At 38.6% G+C, this 23,619-nt stretch overlaps 1 protein-coding gene across 1 annotated transcript in view; it reads right to left on the reverse strand.

Moving 5' to 3' along the window:
* LOC138646182 (otoancorin-like) overlaps positions 1-20,705 on the reverse strand; it is a 31,808-nt gene extending 11,103 nt beyond the window's left edge. The window contains exons 1-23 of the mRNA XM_069735646.1: positions 20,688-20,705; positions 20,385-20,593; positions 20,147-20,253; positions 19,908-20,020; positions 16,404-16,550; positions 16,087-16,295; positions 15,794-15,900; positions 15,269-15,381; positions 14,169-14,339; positions 13,844-14,082; positions 12,639-12,724; positions 12,330-12,457; positions 11,885-12,031; positions 11,061-11,248; positions 9,024-9,112; positions 6,901-7,016; positions 6,029-6,153; positions 5,613-5,745; positions 5,274-5,486; positions 5,019-5,186; positions 2,438-2,572; positions 2,296-2,345; positions 6-126 (exon numbers count right to left, since the gene is read on the reverse strand). Of these exons, the coding sequence (XP_069591747.1) occupies positions 6-126; positions 2,296-2,345; positions 2,438-2,572; positions 5,019-5,186; positions 5,274-5,486; positions 5,613-5,745; positions 6,029-6,153; positions 6,901-7,016; positions 9,024-9,112; positions 11,061-11,248; positions 11,885-12,031; positions 12,330-12,457; positions 12,639-12,724; positions 13,844-14,082; positions 14,169-14,339; positions 15,269-15,381; positions 15,794-15,900; positions 16,087-16,295; positions 16,404-16,550; positions 19,908-20,020; positions 20,147-20,253; positions 20,385-20,593; positions 20,688-20,705 (3,132 nt within the window). The remainder of the gene's footprint in view (positions 1-5; positions 127-2,295; positions 2,346-2,437; positions 2,573-5,018; positions 5,187-5,273; positions 5,487-5,612; positions 5,746-6,028; positions 6,154-6,900; positions 7,017-9,023; positions 9,113-11,060; positions 11,249-11,884; positions 12,032-12,329; positions 12,458-12,638; positions 12,725-13,843; positions 14,083-14,168; positions 14,340-15,268; positions 15,382-15,793; positions 15,901-16,086; positions 16,296-16,403; positions 16,551-19,907; positions 20,021-20,146; positions 20,254-20,384; positions 20,594-20,687) is intronic.
* Positions 20,706-23,619: the final 2,914 nt, after the last annotated feature.

Below are 23,619 nucleotides of genomic sequence, written 5' to 3' on the forward strand. Positions count from 1 at the left end.
CTTACCTGACTACTTTCTAAGTTCACTGATTTGCCATTCAAAGACTTAATAAGATTGACAAACTGATTATTGTTTAGTTTATTGGCAGCTCCACATGTGAAACCTTGCAGGATATTAGAAGATAATCTAAAAGAGAAATGTAATGCAATACAATTAAAACTGTTTTTATAACCTCTCTTCTGAAGTTATCCTATCATGCTATGATAGAAGGGCGTGATTTTGTTTTTCCGTTTTGTAATGGAGTAGAATAGTATTACCCTCCCAGCAAAGACGTACGGAATATCTGCTGACCAAAACTGATGGAATAGGGTTCAAATTGGTGCGAAGGGATCAGTACATTTTTTATAGTTTTCTAATGTATTAGAAGTGTTAAAGGGTTGTCTTACAAAATGCTTTCTTAACCCCTTAATGACCGCCAGTACGTCTTTTAACTGACCTGAGATATAAGAGACTATCATCCCCATATAGGTGGCAATCCAGCAGCTGTCGGCTGTCCACTATAGCTGACAACTTGCTGCATCAGCCACGATCAGTGTTTGCACTGTCCAACTCTGTTTAGCCCCTTAGATGCTGCTGTCAATAGTGACTACATCATATAAATGGTTAACAGCGTGTGGGGGCTTCCTCTGTATCCCAATGGGCGCCCTCAGATCATGATTGTGTGGTCCTGATGTTTGCGGTGGCAATTCATGACCAAACAGCGGCCTTAGAGTCTGACGGCTGTAGTAATCTGTTCAGAAGTCAGCGGCATTTAGGTGGTAAAAATACACATTTTCATTTCTGTCATACCACTTTGCATTAATTCCTGTAAAGCACCTGAAGGGTTAATAAACTACCCGACAACAGTTTTCAGTATGTCAGGAGGTGCTGTTTTTAAGATGGTATAACTTTTGGGGGTTTCCCAATATATGGGACCCCTAAAGGCACTTCAAACATGGATAGGTTCCTAAAAAAAATAAATTTTGTAAATTTCCTTGAAAAAATTAAAAATTACTGCTACATTTTTAAACCTTCTAAAATGCTAACAAAATAAAAGAACATTTTACAAATGGTGCTGATGTAAAGCCGACATGTGGGAAATGTTATTTATAAATGTTTTTGTGTGTTATAACTGTCTGGATTAAAGGGATAATCATTCAAAGTTTGAAAATTGCTAATTTTTTTACATTTTTCTCAAATTTCTAATATTTTTTATAGACACAAAACATATCGACCTAAATTTACCATTAGGGAACAATTTGAAAAACATTTTCTGTTGAGTTAGGTTTTTGAGCTGATTTATACTAAAATTGGCATGCTGATTCCAAAAATGTAGTCAGTTTTTTTCTAGCACGTCAAGTTTTTCCTACACAACTTACCTGACAGAGAAGCACAATTGCACTGATATCTGTAATAAGACTTGTTATCTGATTACAATTCGACTCATATAGAGCTACGTGGCAACTTGTAAGAGTAGTCACAACTTTGTCATGCCTATTTCTTATATATTTCATTTTTTGTTCATATTTGTACTATTTAAAAAAACAACAACACTTTTTAGGTACAGTAGTTTACATAGTTTTGAGAAGACAAAAATCCTACAGTTCAAAAACTTGACGTGATAGAGAAAAACTGAGATCATTTCTGGATTCAGCATCCAAAAATTAATTAAGAACAGTTGTCTCGCCTAACTCTTAAAAAATTGTGTTCCCCATTATCATAAAGTATAACGTGTCACGAAAAAACAATCTCAAAATCACTGGGATTTGTTGAAGCGTTGCAGAGTTATTACCACATAAAGTAACACTGGTCAGATTTAAAAAATGTGGCTCCGTCACGTTAATGTAAGTTAGGCCTACAAATATATTGCCAAACACAGCCTATAAAATGGCAACCAGAGGATATCACCTCGGCAAGTGCTGTCTGGGCTGCGACATAGGAAATCTTATACAAATGTAATAGAGCGACCAGGACCAAGAAGCAGGAGCTTCTTATAGTTTACATATTCTCATATACCGTAGATTTATTTCTTTAACCCATTATCTACCATTGCCCTTTTTTTTGGGACGCCTAATCTTTAGCTTCTAGCAACTAAGATTTTATAATTTTTATAATTAGGCCCAATTTTTTGTGTTGTGTTTGTAAAATGAATGTTTTCAAAATAGGAAATCATGTCATTGTCATTTTTAATTGAATATTGGGACGCCCTTTTCTGAAAAAATCCGTACTTGTAAAAATTTTAATTTGGCAAGTAATGGGTTAAGCACACAATAGCACAGCGTGCCACTTTTTACAGTTTGCAAACAAGTCACTTACTTGGAATAGTCCGTAACTTGGATAAGCACAGTCTGGAAAAATATTCGAGCCTGCAGAATGAAATGGATAAAAACAATAAAATAATGTATATTGTTTATGAATTTACTAGTCCGAAAAAAAAATAAAACAGCAGTTGCTGTACCTGGCTGGTTGTCCATTTCATTCCGGATATATCACTGAAATTCAGGCTGGACGATAGTAAGTTTGAGGCAGGGATCTCACTAGCTAGGTTGGGTGGTACAGACTGGAAGATATTACTTGAGCTGGCATGAATAATCTGCAGAAAACATAGTTTGTTATGTGAGAGCTGTGTCATTTTAGTAAAGAATATTAAAATATGGACCAGCATCTCTATAACAAAGGAACAAGAGTGACATAAAATATGACGATGGTCCACCCCATAATCCTATTAACAATTATTCTGTTAACAATATACATCTGTGACCTCGTCTCCTGGTACTTACCTACACGCAACCTCCGATCCTCACAAGATCTCCTTCTCTACTCCCCTCCTATCTCCTTCCCACAATCGTATACAAGATTTCTCTTGCGTATCCCCCATACTCTGGAATCCTCTACCACAACTCATCAGACTCTCGCCTACCATCGAAACCTTCAAAAAGAACCTGAAGACCCACCTCTTCCGACAAGCCTACAACCTGCAGTAACCACCGATCAACCAAACCGCTGCATGACCAGCTCTACCCTCACCTACTGTATCCTCACCCATCCCTTGTAGATTGTGAGCCTTCGCGGGCAGGGTCCTCTCTCCTCCTGTATCCTCACCCATCCCTTGTAGATTATGAGCCCTCGCGGGCAGGGTCCTCTCTCCTCCTGTACCAGTTATGACTTGTATTGTTTAAGATTATTGAACTTGTTTTTATTAAGCGTACCCGTCCTTACATGTAAAGCGCCATGGAATAAAAGGCGCTATAACAATAAATAATAATAATAATTATTCTGTGTGCATAGAATGCTCATCGGCCTACCCGAATAGGACTGTAATTAGCTTGCATGTGGCCATTCGGAAGTCATTTAGCGGTCGCATGTTTCACCACTTCAGTACCCGTTGATTTTCTGTTTTTTTTCCTACACTTCTTCCAAGAACCATAACTTTTTTATTTTTCTGGCCATATAGCCATATGAGCAGTTATTTTTTTGCAGGACGAGTTGTACTTTTAAACGACACCATTCATTTTACAATATAGTGTATTGGAAAACGGGAAAAAAGTTCCAAGGGCAGTGCAATTTCACAATTGTTTTTTTTTTAATTTACCATGTTCATTATATGGTAAAACTTAACAATATAGTTCCCCAGGTCATTATGAGTTTTTTTTTTTATTTAAGGGTAAAAATACAATTCAGAAATTTTGTAAAAATAATTTTTGTTTTTTGTTGCCTTTTTACGAGACCTGTAATGTTTTAATTTTTTGGCATCTGGGGTTGAGTGAGTTCTTACTTTTTGTGCCCTGAGGTGGTTTTTATCGATACCATTTTGGGGTAGAGACAATGTTTTGATCGCCTCATTGCATTTTAATGCAAAGTTGTAGCGTATTATAAAATGTAAGTTTGACGTTTTGATTTATTTTCTTGTTACGCTTTTTACAGATCATATTAGTTTATTATATATTTTGATAGATCTGACATTTCTGAATGTAGAGATACCAAATATGTGCTTTTTTAAAATTATTTTATTTTTAATGGGAATAAGGGGGGTGATTTAAACTTTTTTTTTCATTTTCTTAAGAATTGTTTTTTTGCTGCCCTCAATAGTTCCCTTGAAAGACTTGAAGCTATGATCATCTGATCGGATATACTATACATAGCATGCTATGTATAGCAGAATTCACCATCTATGAACGACAGCCGTGGGCCAGTGTTCACAGGATACTCATAATGACAGGCATGGGGGTCATCAACAGACCCCCAGCTGTAATGATAACCCATTGGCGCCCCCGATCAGGGGGCACCGCTGTTCGGAATTAATGATAAACTTCTGGCTGGTAGGTAGTAAATCCCGCTGTCAGTGATTGACAACTGGATTTAACAAGTTAACAGCCGCAGGTGGAGCACCGCTCCTCCCGCGGCTGCAAGAGGCCCTTGCTGTGATTAAATCAGACATCAAGTGCTGGGAGCGCGACCTTTGATGTACATGTCAAAGATCTCTTTAAAATCAGATCCTCTTTAAAGGAAGAATTAGTTTCTTGACTGCAGCATTGCTTTTGAAGGGGAAGACATTTTGCAGGCATTGAAGCCACCCATGAAACTGAAACTTCCTAACTTGTGAAGCTGCCTCTATAAGTGCACACTCCTGTTTACGTTCCGTTGACAGCCTCTTTCTTTTTATTTTCAATTGTTAATTGACAGCTGGAGGAGGGTGGGTGTGCATGCATGGTCGCCAATTGCTCTGCTTGTTTTACGCAACAGAGGTGTGGTGTTTTTCGATCATAGTACTTGACTATACAAGGGCTTTACTGTAAAAGGTGCAAGGTTTGCAATCGCACACGGGTCCTGGAGCCTAAGGTGCCCCAAAGGTCCTTTTGGACCATATGAAAAAACTATAAAATAAAAGATCTGTGATAGTTGGGGCCACTAGTTATGCCACCGTCAATATATACACAGACAAAAGTCCTGTCTCATGGCAATATAGTGACAATACAATTCTTTTGGATACTGTTACCACATGCCAACTTTTTATTAGCATGACGATTGGACACACTTACCATTTGGACAAATTTTTGTTTGAGTGCAACCGGGGCTTGCTCCATGTGGGCGCTAAATATCGAGTTAGAAGCCAGAGCTAAGATGTTTTCAGAACTCAAGCTGTTTATTTTAGAAGATGATACTCCAATAATTAGGGTGCCAAGCTTTTGAAACATGTCCACAGTGATCTACAAGAATAAAACACATTTCAAGTGTTAGTTGAGGCATACGTTATGTAGCTTTCCTTCACCTAATGTCAACAAATTTAGTCTTACCGGAGAATCAGTTTGTATTATTTTACTAACTATGGCAGACGCCTGAGTGACTGTCCAACCATCGATGTTAGACAGGGTGGATAAGCTGTCACTTAAGGTGATGCTGTCTGTGTTTTCAATTGTGGATGTGGATAGTCCAACCGCTAGAGAGCCAAGTGATTGAAGGAGAGATGATGTAATCTTAGTTGCAGAAGACAAGAGACCAGTCAATGCCTGCAAAAGCAAATATGCCCAATTAACAAATAAAGGCAGCCACAAATGAACCTGGAGATGGCCACCGACGACCCTTCAGAGCAGTATATTGATTATCAATAATATCAATGTGACTGAAAAACTTACTTCTTTATCCACAGTAGAGTTGATGCCATAGTTGCACGACTTCAGGAGATTCAGTGTAACTATAGCTTGGTCACCAGTGATAGTTCCAATGTTTAGGTTAGCAATTGCGTAGCAAAGAATATTTTGAGGAATGCTACAAATAAAAAAAGCCAAATGGTTGAGGGAGTTTGGTTGAGGAATTAGGATCATCGAAGATATAACATCTTTGCTCTGCTCTAATGCATGATGAGATAAGTAATTATATTGTTTGATAGTAGACAGCTTAACGACTGCAGTAATACTCAAAATTTCTTATTGATGGAGGGGGGGAATAATAAGGAAGAGTCTACACACACAGAGCACCCCACATTTATTCTATTCCTCTAACAGCAAACTGCAAATTGCCATGAAACTTATTTAAAAGGAAACCAGCTTACCTATTTAATGGAAAGTTGGAATTTTCTGTGGTCAATAACTGTGCATAGTACGCTTTAAGGTCTTCATTAAGAGTTAGTCTTTGAACCAAAGCCAATGTTTTGTTGTCCACTGAAAACTGCTGTAACTGTTGAAGACAAAATAAAATGGGTGAATCAATGCACCTCCAGTAACACATTATTTACAAAGTACCTTAGCACTGGAATATTGTATATGGCTAAAGGTTTGTCTGTCCTATCGGGAAGGGGTTGTCTGTTTAAAAAATAAAAAATAAATTAAGTCCCCAATTCATGAATGCTGATTTAATACAATGGTTTTTTTTTCATTGTGGACCCTAATTGATTATTAATAAGGCTACAACAAGCACATGTAATTCTGGAGAACTTGGCATATACATTCATTACATGGATATCTCGTTTATTTCAGTAGACACAATAAAATGCTTCATTTCTCCTATAGTCCTGCTGTAGAGGAATTGAACTTTTGCTGCCTGGTTCTCCAGCTAGTCTCTGAAGGTCCACACAGTGAAATACCCTGTTATCAGCCTACTGTTGTGGAATCCGTCTATAAAAAAAGAATTGTCTAAAGCAGGCAACCCCTTTAAACTTTGCAGACAGGATTTTAGCTGTAGCTGCCTCTAGACAGCAGATATTTTACCCTAAAGAAGCTGCTAATATGCAGGTAATTTAGCCCCCAATCCGACCAATATTTTAGAGATCCCTGACACCACTTATTTTGCAAAAAAACATTTGGACTGGCCAACATCATGCTTTCATTGAACTAACTGAGATGTTAGCTTGAATATGGATCCAACTGAAGTGATCTTCAGACAAAAAAAAAAAACAAATATGGATGAGACTTAATCCACAGTTACCAATGTTTCGTTGCTGAAGGATTTGAGATCATCAACACTGCAAAAGCTCAAATAATCTTCCAAGTGGTAAACTATCCATGAGTTATTCCCCTCTGCATAGCACCTTGGATTAGGACCTAAGAAAAAAAATTAGAAACCGGAGAAAGATTTATAAGTAAAACTTCCCATTATAATCGGTGACATGCGGTAGATATAGTATATCTGGACTTCAGCAAAGCATTTGATAAAGTATTCTATAATATCCTTATTGAAAAAATGACTAAGTATGGGATTGACAAGACTACGGTTAGGTGGATTCATAACTGGCTCAGTGATTGTTCCCAAAGAGTGATAAGAGTGCAAACTGTAAAGCGCTGCGGAATATGTTAGCGCTATATAAAAATAAAGATTATTATTATTTATTATTATTATAATAATAAATGGTTGCACATCCAATTGGAAGTGTTTCAAGTGGGGTACCACAAGGCTCTGTCCTGGCCCCAGTGTTGTTCAACATTTTTTATAAATGATCCCGATAAGGGAACTGAAGGTAAACTGATCAAATTTGCAGAGGATGCAAAGCTAAGAGGGATAACTAACACTAGAGAAGACAGAAAGGATTCAGAAGGGTCTAGATAAGTTTGAACAATGGGCAGTGACTAATAGAATGGTATTTCTGGGCAAGAAAAGCAAAAATTACATCTACACATTGGGAGGAATAGAACTAAGCAAGAGCACGTGTGATAAAGACTTGGATATACTAATAGACCACAGACTGCACATGAGTTAACACTGTGAAAAGGCAAACACAGTTCTAGGGTGTAGTAAGAAAAGCATAGAGTCTAGATCACGTGAAGTAATTATCCACCTCTACTCCTCCTTGGTCAGACCTCATCTGGAATACTGTGTTGAGTTCTGGGCACATTTTAAAAAAGACATTGAAAAACTGGAGAAAGTTCAGAGAAGAGCTACCAGGATGGTGAGCGGACTGCAAGGTATGTCCTACGAGGAACGGTTAGAGGATCTGAGAATGTTTAGCTTGCGAAAAAGAATTCTAAGAGGAGACTTAATGGCTGTCTACAAATATCTGAAGGGCTGTCACAGTGTGGAGGGATCATCATTCTCATTTTCACATGGAAACACGATAAGTAATGGAATGAAACTGAAAGGGACAAGATACAGATTAGATATTAGAAAAAACTTTTTGACAGTGAGGGTGATCAATGAGTGGAACAGGCGGCCACGAGAGGTGGTGAGTTATCCTTCAATGGAAGTCTTCAAACAGAGGCTAGACGGACATCTGAGACGGTTTAATTAATCCTGCATCTAACAGGGGGTTAGAGACGATGACCCTTGAGGTCCCTTCCAACTCTAACATTCTCTGATTCTATAACTAGCCATCTTCTGTGATATTGTTATTAAAGGGAGCTTATCAGCAGAAAAAGATTGTTCAAACCACGCAGGGCACATTGTAGGTTCCATAACACTAATAAAAATCATATCTCTTGTGTCTAGATCCATTGCTTTGTTTGCCACAAATCATTCTTCACTCAAATGTGTCATCAGGTTGCTTGGTAAACTCTTGATATGGCTTAGTATGTCTGTGCATCTTCACACTTCCTTGTTTTCCATTTATCTCTGGCATCTGTAAAGCCAGAGTTGTCGATCATGAAATATGAGGGAAGAGACAGATTCCAAACAAGCTGCTGAGAAGGTGCACAGAACTGCCTAGTCACGTAAAGGTGCACCAAGCACAAATTTCTGGCAAATGCATTATTGGATTTGGACACTAAAGGTATGGTTTTTATTTGTGCTATGTCCTCTACATGGTGCTATTGTCTTATTTTCACAGCCATTTTGTATTGACAGACATTTTTTAAAGGGATATTCCTAAAATATTAAGTTATCTTCTATACACGTTAATTGCTGAGGGTTCAAATGCAGGGACCCCAAGCGGTAATAACCCCTCATTACAGGTCCTAAATGAATTGTGAACCAATGTTCCAAGACTCTAGAATAGTAGAATTGCTTGTGATGGTTGGCAGATTTGAAAAATATAGAGGAAAGTAAAGGAAAGCAATAAACAAAGTCAGATAGATAAATCTGTAGATAGAGCCCTCTTTGTTTTCAATACATATACAGACCTATTTGGAGGTACTCCTTGAGGACATTGTAAATATCTTGACGTGTAGTGTCGCTGTATTCTCCATAATGTTTAGATAGAGTGTTCACTCTGATGGTAAAATAAATGAACAGTCAATTGTTACATAAATGTCTTGTTCACTGAACTTTGATTGATAGAGCATGCTTATATCTAAATGTTAAAAAAGAATATACAGTAAGTACATCAGAAAAATAAGTGGGTGAATCAAGAACAATTAAATATTATATAGAAATAGAAAGTGTAAATAAATATCCTTGAGCAAGGAAATACTATTAGGGGAAAATCATGGTTTAATGTCAGTACTGTAGGCATTATTGTCCACAATCCCTCCAATGCCAATAGGTAAAAGGAGGCACATCTCTATATAATATACATATAAGTAAAGATATATAAGTATACTAGGACTCGTATGGATCACCCACTAGATCTGACTCATGTTTCACATGTAGCTTTGTCACGGGGTGACAACTCTTGATGAAGCTACGAGTGAGTCGCTTGTCAAACCCGGTGGGCGAACCACCTCCGTGAATTAATTGGATTTCATACTGCTCCTAGTATACTTATATATTTATATTTACTTATACGTTTACTGATGTGCTTCCTTTAACCTATTAGTATTGAAGGAATTGTCAACAATGATTCCTAAAATATTGCTCTTAAACCGTCATTTTTACCTCATTTATAGTATTTCCTTGTTCAAAAGTATTTATTTAGACTATCTCCTTCTATACAATATTTAATAGTTTTTTGTTCACCCACTTATTTCCTGGTGTACTTTATATCTTTTTTTAATCATGTAAATATCTCCTTCAAACCACATATTCAAGCCCTTTCCACTTCCTGCCGACTTCAACTCAAAAATATTTCACGAATCCGTTCATTCCTAAACCAAGAATCTGCCAAAACCCTAGTCCATGCCCTCATCATCTCTCACCTTCACTACTGCAACCTCCTACTCTGTGGCCTCCCCTCGAACTCTTGCACCCCTCCAATCTATTCTAAACTCTGCTGCCCGATTAATCCACCTGTCCCCCCACTATTCGCCTGCTTCTCCCCTCTGTCAATCCCTTCACTGGCTCCCCATTGCCCAGAGACTCTAGTACAAAACCCTAACCATGACGTACAAAGCCATCCACAACCTGTCTCCTCCATACATCTGTGACCTCGTACTTACCTACACGCAACCTCCGATCCTCACAAGATCTCCTTCTCTACTCCCCTCTTATCTCCTCTTCCCACAATTATCTCCTCTTCCCACAATCGTATACAAGATTTCTCTTGTGTATCCCCCCCTACTCTGGAACCCTCTACCACAACACATCAGACTCTCACCTACCATCGAAACCTTCAAAAAGAACCTGAAGACCCACCTCTTCTGACAAACCTTCCACCATGCAGTAACCACCGATCGACCAAACTGCTGCATGACCAGCTCTACCCTCACCTACTGTATCCTCACCCATCCCTTGTAGATTGTGAGCCTTCGCGGGCAGGGTCCTCTCTCCTCCTGTACCAGTTATGACTTGTATTGTTTAACGTTGTTGTACCTGTTTTTATTATGTATACCCCTCCTCACATGTAAAGCGCCATGGAATAAATGGCACTATAACAATAATTAATAATAAATAATAATAATAATTTTTTTTACAATAAAATGAGACTTTTTTTTATTACTTATTGGCTTTTCCATGTTTTTGGATTAGGTATTTTGATTTTATTTTGTGCCTATAGGCAAAACAAATTATTGTGATGTACATTGTTTAGGTTTTTCCCTTATTTTTATCGTAAAATTATACAGAGATTTTTGAACATGTCATAAAATCTTAGCGCTTGATTTAGAATGCTCCCCATTGGTGGATGTGCCTGACATTTTGCCAATATATAGTATATATATTGACGATTGTTCATGAGCAGTGCTACAGTATATCTGATGCAGATGTGCAACAGTAGTCATCCTTCTTCGGCCTACATTCTAAGCTGTAAAGACATTACTGTACAAAAAAAAGTATATTCTTACAGCTTTTCATAAAAGTTGCAGTTGGCATTGATAACTCCGGGGACGTTTAGCTGCTCCAATGTTATCAGTTTTATAGAGTTGTTGAATCGAACACTGAACCATATATCCGTATCAGAGTTATTGAGAAGGTTAGAATTTGACACAAAAATTGGCCACACGGTCTCGAAGACAGCAAGATTGATATCATCCTACAAAACAAATAAAGCATAAGAAACAATTATTCTGTGGGTATTTAAAGAATTATTAAGCAAAGTAGAAAATCCTCTTTTGGTGCAGGATTGCATAACACTCTCAGCTCCTCATGGCAAAAGATGGACAATCTATTGTTTCCATGCCTTGGTAGAATATTACAAAGGCCTGACCTTTAGTCTGCACCCTCTTATTTGCCATTATCATGAATGTTTTCAAGTGTAGAGATTCCTATGGTAGAAAAATTAGCAGACACTCTCTATGCTAGATGTATTGTTGGTCTATGAAACCTCCAAATCTCCCAAATCCAGCAAGGAAAAAAGTATTGAGATGTAACCTGAACATATTTAACTTCTTATCCCTTAGTTCCCGACATCTGTTTTGGTCACAAGACCTTTTACAACATCACAAAAATGTTTCTTTAAACAATATTTGTAAGTTTTCCCCAATTTGTTCCATATAAATTACATAATGCAAAGTCAGGTAGCTTGTAAGAGATGCGACTATTAATGCTAACTTTTCAGAAGTTCGGTTATAAATTGGAGTCATAAACCAAATCATGATGCTTCCTCTAATAATAGCCTTCATCAGATTTGGGTTCTTTTTGCAAATTTCTCCCGAGTTTGCATTCTTACCGTTTTAATATTGAGCCGGTCTATGACTTCTCCCAACTTGCTAATGTCTGTGTAATGCGAAAGAATTATTGACCATAGAGTACTATTTGTGTTAGTGTCAGGCTGCAGATAGAAGACCAAGTCCTGTGGCTTCAATGAGTTCAGTTTCTGGAAATAGAAATGACAGAACAGCTGTTAAACGCGAAGGTAGGGACTCTGAAATTGGTTGCCTATATCAGCAATGGTTTGTTTGGAAGTTTTTGGCTTTTAGCGTTAGTCATAGTGCGTCCACATTTAGCGAGGCAGTAGATAAGGAAATGTAGAGGACCTCATAGCATAATAAAATGCTATGCCAACCCATGGTTACCTGTTAGGTCCATCACTCTGGCCCAGGTCATCCCTGTGCTGTATCTGTCTTCAGTTTTAGGAACAAAAATTAATTGTCTACACCTTTTAACATACTTACTGTGAGGAGCTGCTCATTTTGAAGAAGAGACACTAAGTCCTCAGGGTTTAAGAGAGCTGAGGATGCCTCAAAATACTGGTCAATGAATAGCTGAAGGTCATCAAATTTGTCACATTCCAAGGCAGATCCTATTAGGGGAATGTAAACATGAAGGAGTTATTGATATTTAGGAGACTGTTGCTCTTGTATCAATCATTCATTTTTAATACCAGGTTTATTACAGATTTTTTTTTTAGATTTTGTACATAGAGCAAAAAAAGCAACATGTCTTAAACACTTATATTAGATATATAAAGTTAATGAACATACTTTTATGGTAATCCAACAAGTACTGATACACTGCTTTCTGTATATTCGACACCAACAGGCCAAAGGAGGAATTGATGGCTGCGATTCTGAGTGAAAGAACATAAGATGACACATTGTTGGTTTCAGAGAATTAGTTTAGTGTTTCCTGTGACTGATTTGCCCTTGTTACATTAAGCCCTGTCCTCACCAATATAGTCATATGACTTTGTAGGTCACTGCCTACTAAAAGATCAACATACTCTTCTGCTGCTGTCAACATTTAGGAAAACTCGAAGAAATCCAGCTCCAGGAAATAGAAATAGTCCTTTGTTTAAAATTGCGAAACAGCTTTATTCAAAAGTAACATGGTAAAAAATTTGAACTCAACAAACAAGTGGCAGAGGAGAGGATCACATCTCAGCACTTCACTGTACACGTTTCGAACACTGTTGTGTCCATACTGAAGACTAAGAACACAACAGTGTTCGAAACGCGTTCAGTTTGTCGAGTTCACATTTTTTACCATGTTAATTTTTTAATAAAGCTGTTTCGAATTTTAAACAAAGGACTATTTCTATTTCCTGGAGCTGGATTTCTTCGAGTTTTCCTGTATCTACCACGTCACTGGCTGGACGTTTATCCTTGCTCGGATGTCTCCAATATACTTGGATCGTGTTGGATGAGCTGAAATATTTTTCTTTTGTACATAGTGCTGTCAACATTTACATTATTTGATCGGGACTTTCCTAACTGAACTTTATGAATGAAGACTTATGCTACTACAACTATTTTCATTAACTCATTAGTTATTTTACAGATTTGTGCTGTATGGTCTACATTCGGATTGCAATACTGCTGGATCTCTTGACCGGAATGTAGTGCTTGACAATTCGTACAGATTAGGAGATTCTCCTGTTGATCTAGTCATTGCAATCTGAACACGGACCGTATTTCATGGTTGTGTGATGCTGTCATTAGTCGCATAGTATATTTTCCCATCACACACATTATAAAAAAAAACCAAAGCCCAATACTTAGTAAAATAAAGCCATAAGTGCGTAAGCCACTACCTCCCAAGAGATCAACACATTTCTCTTCTGCTTCTATCATCGTTTCCACAACTACTAACCGGAGGCTCTACATATAGACAAATTAAGCAGGACCAATGAAAATATAATGATCAGCATTTCATTGCTGTAAAATCATCTATTATATTTGCAACTTACATTCCCTGGGCAGTTTCACAGCTAATGTCTTTAGGGAACTGAGAGATGGTTGGCTCTGTGATTTCCAGCGAAAACATATTGGCCATTATTTGGAAATTATCCAGCCATTGTTGTTCGATGCTGGAACTCCAGAATTTCTGAAGAACATCCCACACAGCTGAGAAAATGGCAGATTTTGTGCCGTTCTGAAGAACCGCTGAATTTGCACACAAAGATGTGCCAGATGATGGCGAAGAGTTCTGCTTAGGGAGTAAAAAAAAAAGTTTTGTTTTTCAATCTACCCTATAATTAGTATGTATACCCTATAGTGTAAGGTAATACTTACCGCACACACATAGCTTTGCAGTTGGGCAATGTATTCATTTAACTCTGTCAGTGACTTCAATTGCTTGATATTGGTTATTACGATTCCATTTAGAGTTATGTTTTGGATGGCGTCCGCTGTTATCGTTATATCAGCAAGGTTGGTGGGTGTGATGGTTGCACTAAATTCCAGCTGGAAGGAGGGATATCAATCAGTAAATGTGGAAAAAATTATGGTGTATAGGATGCAGCGGACCATAATACAGTCCAAATTTCGGTTGCGTCAGCATATACAGCATGCTAAACCCAATCATTGCTATTATTGTGGCTCTGTTCCTCCTAACTCTTAGGTAGAACAATTACATTTGCTGTTTATTTGCTCTCGGTGTGGATAGGCTTTCTATGCCTGAAGATACCCAGGACACCTTTTCTTTGCTAAAATCATTTTTTTTTCAATAGAAAATTGTTTGTTCTGTATATTGAAAATATCATACCTGAAAAAGGAATATTTTTGACATCATAGATAAATATTCAGATCAATAGGTTACATTTCCATTGGCTGCAGTCATAGATTTTACCAGCTAGACAGACTCAGCAAAACCATTGTGAGGACCCTATCAAACAGTTTAAATGTCCAGAACATAAAAATGAATATTGAGAGTCGGGGCCCAATGTTAGACCCTGTTAAAGCTAACTTCGGTCACTTCTGAATTTATATTTTTTAGTGGAGTTTAATGGGGTTATCATCTATCCACGGGAAAGGTGAACACCTATTGATTGGCAGGGTCCGACCATGGGAACCTAAACTGATCAGCAGAACGAGGACTTTATATCCTTGTTAGGGCACTTTTTCCTCTGTTATAGCAAGGGGTGGCAGGTCGGATGCCCAATCGCTGTTTCTATATGCGCTAACAGAAAAAAAATGAGTGCAGCGATTGACTGCTCCATAGAGATTGAATGGAACAGCGGTCAAGCATGCACACTGCTGCGCCATTCCATAACGGGGATAAAAGTACCTGTCTTGCAGATGGGTGCGGGTCCCATTGGTGAGACACCGACCAGCCTATAATTATCACCAATCCCGTGTAACGATTACATATTTTATTATATGACCGTCCTCACCTTTGTAAGATTTGCATTGAAAATACTTAGGTCCTCATAACTTGCTTCTATAACAAACTTTCCAAAGTTGAGCGCAAGCCAAGTTCCTTGATTCACAGTATCACAAGCCACACCTGCAAAAAAAATAAGTTTTAGAAATGGTTCGAAAAAGTTAATGCTTGAAATATTCAAGCTCTAACAATGCCTCCTCGGGACACGACGTATCAGTACACAATTCTTCCTAAATGCTAAATTGTAATAACATGCAATTTTATTGAAGTACAAGATTGTCTGAGTTGTGCGGTGGTACAGATTGTACAATGTAAATAATATTTTCTAGTCTCGTAGCTGCGATTCTAAAAGTCTCATTTAAAGATCTTAATTTTTCAGGCTTTCTCATGAGTACCGTGAGTCTACCTGGCGTCCCATCCCCAACGATCTGTTATTCATGACCTATCCTAAAGATAGGCCATCGTTATTAAAACACCTGACAACCCCTGAAAACACTTGAGCATAGAAGCAACATAGCGTGCAGTGTACATTTACCTGTAGGGAAGGACTGATGACCCATAAAGTTCTTAATAAAAGAATTATAAATGTCCATTTTAGTCTCGTTTGTCAGGGCTGTGAAAACTAAGCTGAATCCTTTAACTCTGTGTTAAAAAGAAAAAAACATAATTACAAATATGTAAATTTATGTGAAATAATATAACAAAAATAAATAATACCATAGTACAATCAGAGTATTGCTACTTTTTAGGACACTTTATTTTTAGATTTAATCTTTTCAATCAATTCTTTAACACTCCTTATCCTGCTGGTATCTTTATGGTACTCACATGGCTTGGAAGGAAGAGCAGGGAATGCTTATAGGTAGCATTTGAAGAGTTGTTTGGTTAAAATATGGAATCAAGATGGCCAATTGCACCTCAAACAAAACTGTCCATTGTTGAGGGCTGTAGGAAGAAAAGTTGGACTGAAGTTGCTGAAGCTGCGTTGTCAGAAGAGTTCTGCGTATGGTTGCCACTTGATCCATAGTTAGATTTGCCTTTTTAGGGACACAAATATTTTTTACAAAGTTTTGTTAAATGAGCCAAAATTTGGAATATGAAAACTTGGTTTCATTGCTTTAAACCAAATGCCCGTCGGCACATACCTTTTCTGATGAAGATACCAATGCATTTACAAAAACGGTAACATTTTCCAGGTTTATCTTTCTTAGATATGAAATAAGCAGTGTTTCGTTAGCCAGAACCTCAGGGCCGGTTACTGAGATAGCCATGGAGGCCAAAAATACAGCACCCTACAATAAATACATTGTGTTCATAATCCATGACATATAGCGTATTCTCTGTCACATAGTTATGGAATATGTCCGGAATATTGATCATTCTCTTATTAGTTGTTTTTAAACCCCTATTAAATTTAATTTATTCTTAAAAGTATCGTCCACTTTCTTTTAACAAATGTATTGGGGACAGGATCGTTTTGTGCGTACTGATGTTCTTCTGCACTTGTTGGTGTAGCCTTTATCATACTGCACAAAGCTTCTGCTTCCAAATGGCCACATATGGAGGGGCATGTGAGAAGACCTGTCCCTCCGCCACTGCCAATTAGAAAACACTACGCATACGAAAGTTATTACCCAATTGGAGGAGGCTAAAGGACTGCCCTTATCGTTTGCTTTTTCATTAACTAGAATTTAAAAAACATGAGCCCTGAACACCCTAAGAGAAAAGCTGGACTAGAAAGTGCAGTAGTGAAACCTATCAACTTTATACAGTTTATTAATAAGTGCCTCAAAATCATGTTGTCAACCTGTTTGTGTTGACGTTGTATGTTGAATTAGACCAGTCCGTTGCCTCTATCATTAAACAAAGCCATTGTCTGTAGCTTCAACTAACATTGCATATTATAGATGCCATACCAAAGGAAAGTCTGAGCCAAAAGGATTTATCTGCTGATTAGCAACAAACGTTCTAAATGGTGTTTCTGTATTTTTAATAAATGCATCTCGGCACGGATATTGTGAAACAATCGCATATTAGTACAATAGCATGTAATATATGTTTAATATATGTAATATAATAATATGTTCTCAGAAATGCACAGTCTCATTGAAAGAGTTACATGGTCCATTTACAGCAAATTTTTTTCACTTTTTCTCCAAAGTCCATCTTAAATTTCCATTTTCAACTATATCTCTAAAGTGAAATGTATCTATCTTTCCATGTATATGATCTTTATATGGAGGATTTGTCATCTGAGATCCCAGGTCTATTTTTTGACTATTACATTGAAAAGTACTAAAAAGAATAAAAAGAAACATAGATATGATATCTATCTATTCATCTATCCATCTATCTATCTATCTATCTCTCTATCCATCTATCCATTCATCTATCCATCTATCTATCGTCATAGAAAATATTTTTTTTTAAATCTTTGAAGTCACTCATACCCACCCTCTCTCCCATTTTCTTCTCATTTGCCGTAATGAAACAAGAGCTGGCAATCTAGATGACACTCTTGGAATAGACTACTACATGTAGGAGATTGATCCAGCCACTGTATACTTGAGAGAATTCTGTGCAGAGTTTTGAGGAATCAGACTCAGTGTTTTTAGTATTTTTTTATCTGGGATATTGCTGTATGTGTAGCAGCTACATGCCTCCCCTTCTATTGTTTTTCAGTCCTATCTTTTATTTGGAAATTTAGCCACATTTGAAGAGCCCTGGTATAACCAGTAATCCAAGGACACCCTTATTGCCCTCTGTGCGCAGAGATAGACTAACTCCATGGGCAAAGCGAGGCACCAAATGATTGCTGAACTGTTGCAAGGCGCTGCAGAACCAGGCTGTCACCAGAGCCCTGATGACGGAGAGGACTGCCCAGGTGCTTATGGTGCTGCGCAGAGGTCCAACCGGTGAATGTCAGCCATGCTCGTAACCAGAGTATTGTGGACCCCCTACTGCCGATGGCCTTAAAGCAACTCGATGCAGACGATCGCAAGGGAAGTCTGAACATGATTCAGCAACACTGACAGGCCCCAGCTGAGTGGGAGCGGGAAGAGAGGCATTACCAGCTGGAGTTAGCCCAAATCCAGCCTCAGAGATCTTCCCCATCCGGCAGTGAGTCCAGCAATGCCAACTGCTTTAAACCCTGTCCCGAGCATGTTCCTGTGATGGACAAGGATGGGGACTTGGACATATTTGCCTGCATGCAGTACCAGCTGCCTCAAGAACAGGGTGCCCGATATTTAACTCCGTGGCTACAAGGAAAAGCTTTGGAGGTGTTTGCTTCTCTCCCTCGAAACCAAGATAGAGACTGAGGCCATCAAGTGGTCACAATAGCCTCGTTTGTCTGGAGAGGCAAAAGATGAACCCCACACCTGAAGCCCCGGACCTAGTGCAGACATTCTTTTTGTGGGTGGGGCAGATGGGAGAGCCCGTGAGAATTTGCAACCGCTTACTGTGGGCCACACCATTGCTGTTGGACTTAAGGACACTGGTACAGAACGTTTTCTCATCCACCCTGACTTTGTGTTACCGGAGGAACACATTCCTGGGAAGACCCTTACTGTAACCGGTTTTGGGGGTGTTCGCCATCTGTTACCAATGGCCCTTGGAATTTCTATGCATCCGGTATTAATGAAACATATATTTTTCGCACTGGGGCTAACAAAGGAAAAATATACATGTTTTCTCATAAATATAATCCCCGCCCAAAGGCCCCAAAGCCATAGAGGCCATATAACTGGGAACCGCTATGCCATGTTTAGTCTCTCAGTAAACATACAATCCCAATAAAAAATGAGACGTCAGTTTCAAAGTTCTGTGGTTGTCCGGTAAGGAGTTATCGCATAAGTTGGGATTTCATAAAATCATGAAGGGATGAGACCAGCACACAAACCGGCCCATGTGAGGTCGTCATGGGGGTTGTGTGGGTGGCACTCAGGGTCTGATAAGAGATCCAGCTGAATTATGATCTGGGTTCGTGTACATATTATGTCTGCAGAGACCTCGTTTACTCAACGGTAAATCGAGGTGCTCTTCTTTGGCTAAACTGAATTGTCTCTGCGATCAGCGTAGTAAATTCTCTTTTTAATCCCTTTTATTTTCTGTAACTGTATATGCTGTGTTGTTTTGTCCCACTTGTAAAACCTTTTCTATATTTTTCAGAAACACTGCCTCCCTTTGGATTAAATATAAAATTTAATAGTTCTGTTCCTTTTGTTCTGTAAACACACCTTGAAGCCATATGCTACCTTAAATGGCGTTCAATCGGCCGAAAACGGATTGGTGGTGGCAACGAGTAGTCTGGGATTAGTGTGAAGTTAGCGGTGACAGTACTGGGGTATATACACATATTCCATATGTTGGGATCTGTAGGTGTATATGCCATACGCTCAATGTTAGTTTTACAATAACCGGCCTAGTAGTGCGAACAGCTTGTGGTCTCCTCCGTTGATCGTCGGCCAATCATGTAATTGTCTGGACGATAGGGGGTAGCAGAGAGCTGTTCACTCCAAAGATCACAGCGGGTGGTACTCGTGACCTTCCCGACCTGTGATATTGTGAATTTGTGCGATTAAGAACTTCCTGACACACATATATACTGTATACAATATAAAGTCCAGAAACTATGGGCATTCACTTACCTCTGTAAAAGTTTTGTTGTAAAAGATTGATTCCTCTGCTGTACAATATTTAAAAAAATAAGCAAAATTATTCTGAATCCAGATATCGTAGTCAACAGCGCCACAAGCGAAATCTGTAGATGAACAAAAGGGACAATCTTGCCTCGTCAAAAGATTATAAAAATATGGCATCAAATCAGGAGAAATACTTAGTAGCGTATGTATATTTTGTAGTATGATTATCATATGTTGATCCTTACCTGCCGAAGTTGCTTGTTGAGTCATATATCTTTGAATGAAGTAATTGTAGATATCTCTACCGGTGTCATCGCTCAGCGCAGAAGAATCAAGACTAAATCCTTTTACTCTGTGTCAAGAAATAAAGATGAAAATTATGTATCAGGATTTCATCATAATATTGTTGTTTTGAAAGTTTTCTTTTTTTTTTGTTTTAAAAGACGATAGGTTTCTATTTCTCCATATACACTTGGTACTTACATGGCTTGATAGGAACTGCAGGAAATGTTTGTCGGCAGGAGCTCAAGTAAGGTTGCGTTGAAATATTGGATCAAAAGTGTTAAGCGGATCTGAAACAAAACCTGCCATTGCTCTGTGGTATAACTAGAGAAGCTGGACTGAAGTTGCTGAAGCTCCACAGCCAGGAGAGTTTGTTTTACTTTGTCTACCAGCTCCAGAGACAGATTTGCCTATGAAAATAAAAAAAGTTTTCAGTAAAACAAGTCCAACCTAACCGGCACTCTACTATTAGTCTTTGGTGTGACTGTTAAATTATTCTCAAACTGAAAATGTTGTGATCATCTTGAATTTCATAAACCTCGGTTTAATCATCACAATCGCTTACCTTTCCTGCTGCGGTTGTCAGAGCAGTCAAGAAGACGGTGACATTGTCTAATTGCACCTTACTTAAATATGAAATGAGCAAGGTTTCATTCTGAAGAACATCTGTCTTGGTCACAAGGTCAACCACAACATTTGGTGTGAGAGCATTCTGGAAAAAGCACAGTTTTGATTAAAAAAAATCAGCCCTGGCATTCTTAAAAACTAAGTTTCCACATAACCGATCATATACATAAAAATATCAATATATTTCTCTCTGAAGACACAGTTCAACATGGTACTTTATGACGAACTACTGAAGAGCTGAAGCATTCTTTGAGCCATTAAATTCTTTAAAAATAACTGTGCATCTTTTAACTTATGGTGTTGTATTTGTTTCCTGCATACAACAATATCGAACGTGAGGTAAATTTACCCAAATTCAGTTAAAACTTAGCAAAAATGCCAATAACCTCTAATTCAAGATTTTCTTGCCCTTTAGATATTGGCACCTACTGCAGTAAGTGTATAAACTGGAAACGCGAAAGTAACCACTTGAATAAAGGCTATAACCTTAGTCCTTGTTAATCTATTTGGATATCCACCTACCTGGGTAAGGTTTTTATTGTAAATTATCAATTCCTCTGTGGTGGCGTACTTGAAAAAATAGTCAAAATTAATCTGAATCCAGGTTTCGTAGTCTACAGCGCCACAAGCAATATCTGTGGATGAAAAATGTGAAAAATCATGATTTTTCAAAAGTTTATTGTGATGCAGTGACCCCTGTAACAGGTAGGGGGCGCTGCATGGTCTTCCCAGTATGCACACAGAGGTGTATTGAGGCCATGAGAGTGTATGGCAGTTGCATGCATGGCTGTGGTCATAAGATAAAGTCTGGCATTGTGATGAATGGACGATATGTGTGTCGCAGAGGAGAAGACTCTGCGCTGCCAGCCTGAAGTGATGTGGTGTTCTGGGACCTATAGTCTGACAAGTATGGTGCATGTTGTATAATGGTCATGGGAGGTTTGGCAGGGCTAGTTATGTGAGATGGGCGGGACAATCTAGCCACACACCCACACTCCCACCCAGGGGAGTGGTTCAAGGTTTATAATGTGACCAGGGTGTGGGTCACATGGGTCCCTGTGTATGGTCGCTGTGAGTGACCTGTGTGAGCCTGTGTTGGAAGACCTGGGAGGAGGCTTCCTGAAGAGCACATGGTGGGGCTTTGCTACTGGTGGCCTGGGTATTGGACGGTCCCAGCCGGGGACGGACGTCCTGAATAGTACCCGGACAGGCCACCTGTGTGATCCTGAGTAACGTGGGTGTTGGGAGGTCCTGGGAGTAGGATCGGATCCCTGAACAGCACGAGGTGAGGACCGGGATCTGCAGAGCCTGACAGCTACTGTGTGGGGAAGCTACAGTCCTTCGGTGGGTCTGGACTGACTAATGTGTGCCGACCAGGCAAGTTGGTGATCCCCGTGAGGCAGTCTTCCCAAGAGAGAGGACTGACAAGGAGTCAGCAGGTGGAGCAGGAGCTCCCGTCAGGTACCTAAGCAAACTGTTGGTGCTTGTTATATGAACTGTGTGGTAAGCCACGGCAACTGGTCAGGAGAGGACCAGCGTGTTTAGTTACCGCAGACTAAGGATCTGAGACTTTATGTGTTGTCCTGGTCCAGTGTGTTAATGGACTGCTCATGATGTGGTTTATGATACCTTAATAAACCGAATAGACTGTTTTGTTTGAAAAAACCGTGCCCGTGTCCTTGAATCCCGTGCCAAGCGAGTGTCCCCCAATACACTCTGTGAGAGCAATCTTACATTATATACATCAGGAAGTAAAGAAATATATTTACAGAAATTGTGCGCGTTTTCAAAGCTTAGCTATTATTCTGGAGTCTTACCTGCAGACGTTGCTTGTTGAGTCATATATCTTTTGATGAAGTAATTGTAGATATCTCTCCCAGTGTCATCGCTCAGCGCAGAAGAATCAAGACTAAATCCTTTTACTCTGTGTCAAGAAATAAAGATGAAAATAATATATCAGGATTTCATCGTAATATTGTTTTGAAAGATTTATTTTTTCTGTTTTAAAAGACGATAGTTTGCGGATGTCTTTGTATTTCTCCATATATACTTGGTACTTACATGGCTTGATAGGAACTGCAGGAAATGCTTGTTGGCAGGAGCTGAAGTAAGGTTGCGTTAAAATATTGGATTAAGAGAGTCAAGTGGATCTCAAACAAAACCTGCCATTGCTCAGTGGTATAACTAGAGAAGTTGGACTGAAGTTGCTGAAGCTCCACAGCCAGGAGAGTTTGTTTTACATTGTCTACCAGCTCCAGAGACAGATTTGCCTATGGAAATAAATAAAAATTGTATTTATAAAAATGATGTACAATAATATTAATATTAAGTTTTCGGTTAAACAGGTCCAGCCTAACTGCTTACCTACTATTAGTCTTTGGTGTTACTGTTAAATCATTCTCAAACTGAAAATGTGATCATCTTGAATTTCATAAACCTCAATTTAAGGATCAGAATCGCTTACCTTTTCTGCTGCGGATGTCAGAGCAGTCAAGAAGACGGTGACATTTACTAATTCCACTTTACTTAAATATGAAATGAGCAAGGTTTCATTCTGAAGAACATCTGTCTTGGTCACAAGGTCAGCCACAACATTTGGTGTGAGAGCATTCTAGAAAAAGCATAGTCTTGGTTAAAAATAAGCAGCCCAGGCATTGTTAAAAACTAAGTTTCCAAATTCTAGATCATTTATATAAAAATATCAATATATTTCTCTTTGAAGACACAGTTGAACATGGTACTTTATGATAAACTACTGAAGAGCTAAATCATTCTTTGAGCCTTGAAATTCTTTAACAATAACTGTGCA

The sequence above is a fragment of the Ranitomeya imitator genome, chromosome 7 (assembly GCF_032444005.1).
Source record: "Ranitomeya imitator isolate aRanImi1 chromosome 7, aRanImi1.pri, whole genome shotgun sequence".
NCBI classification, from domain to species: Eukaryota; Metazoa; Chordata; class Amphibia; order Anura; family Dendrobatidae; genus Ranitomeya; species Ranitomeya imitator.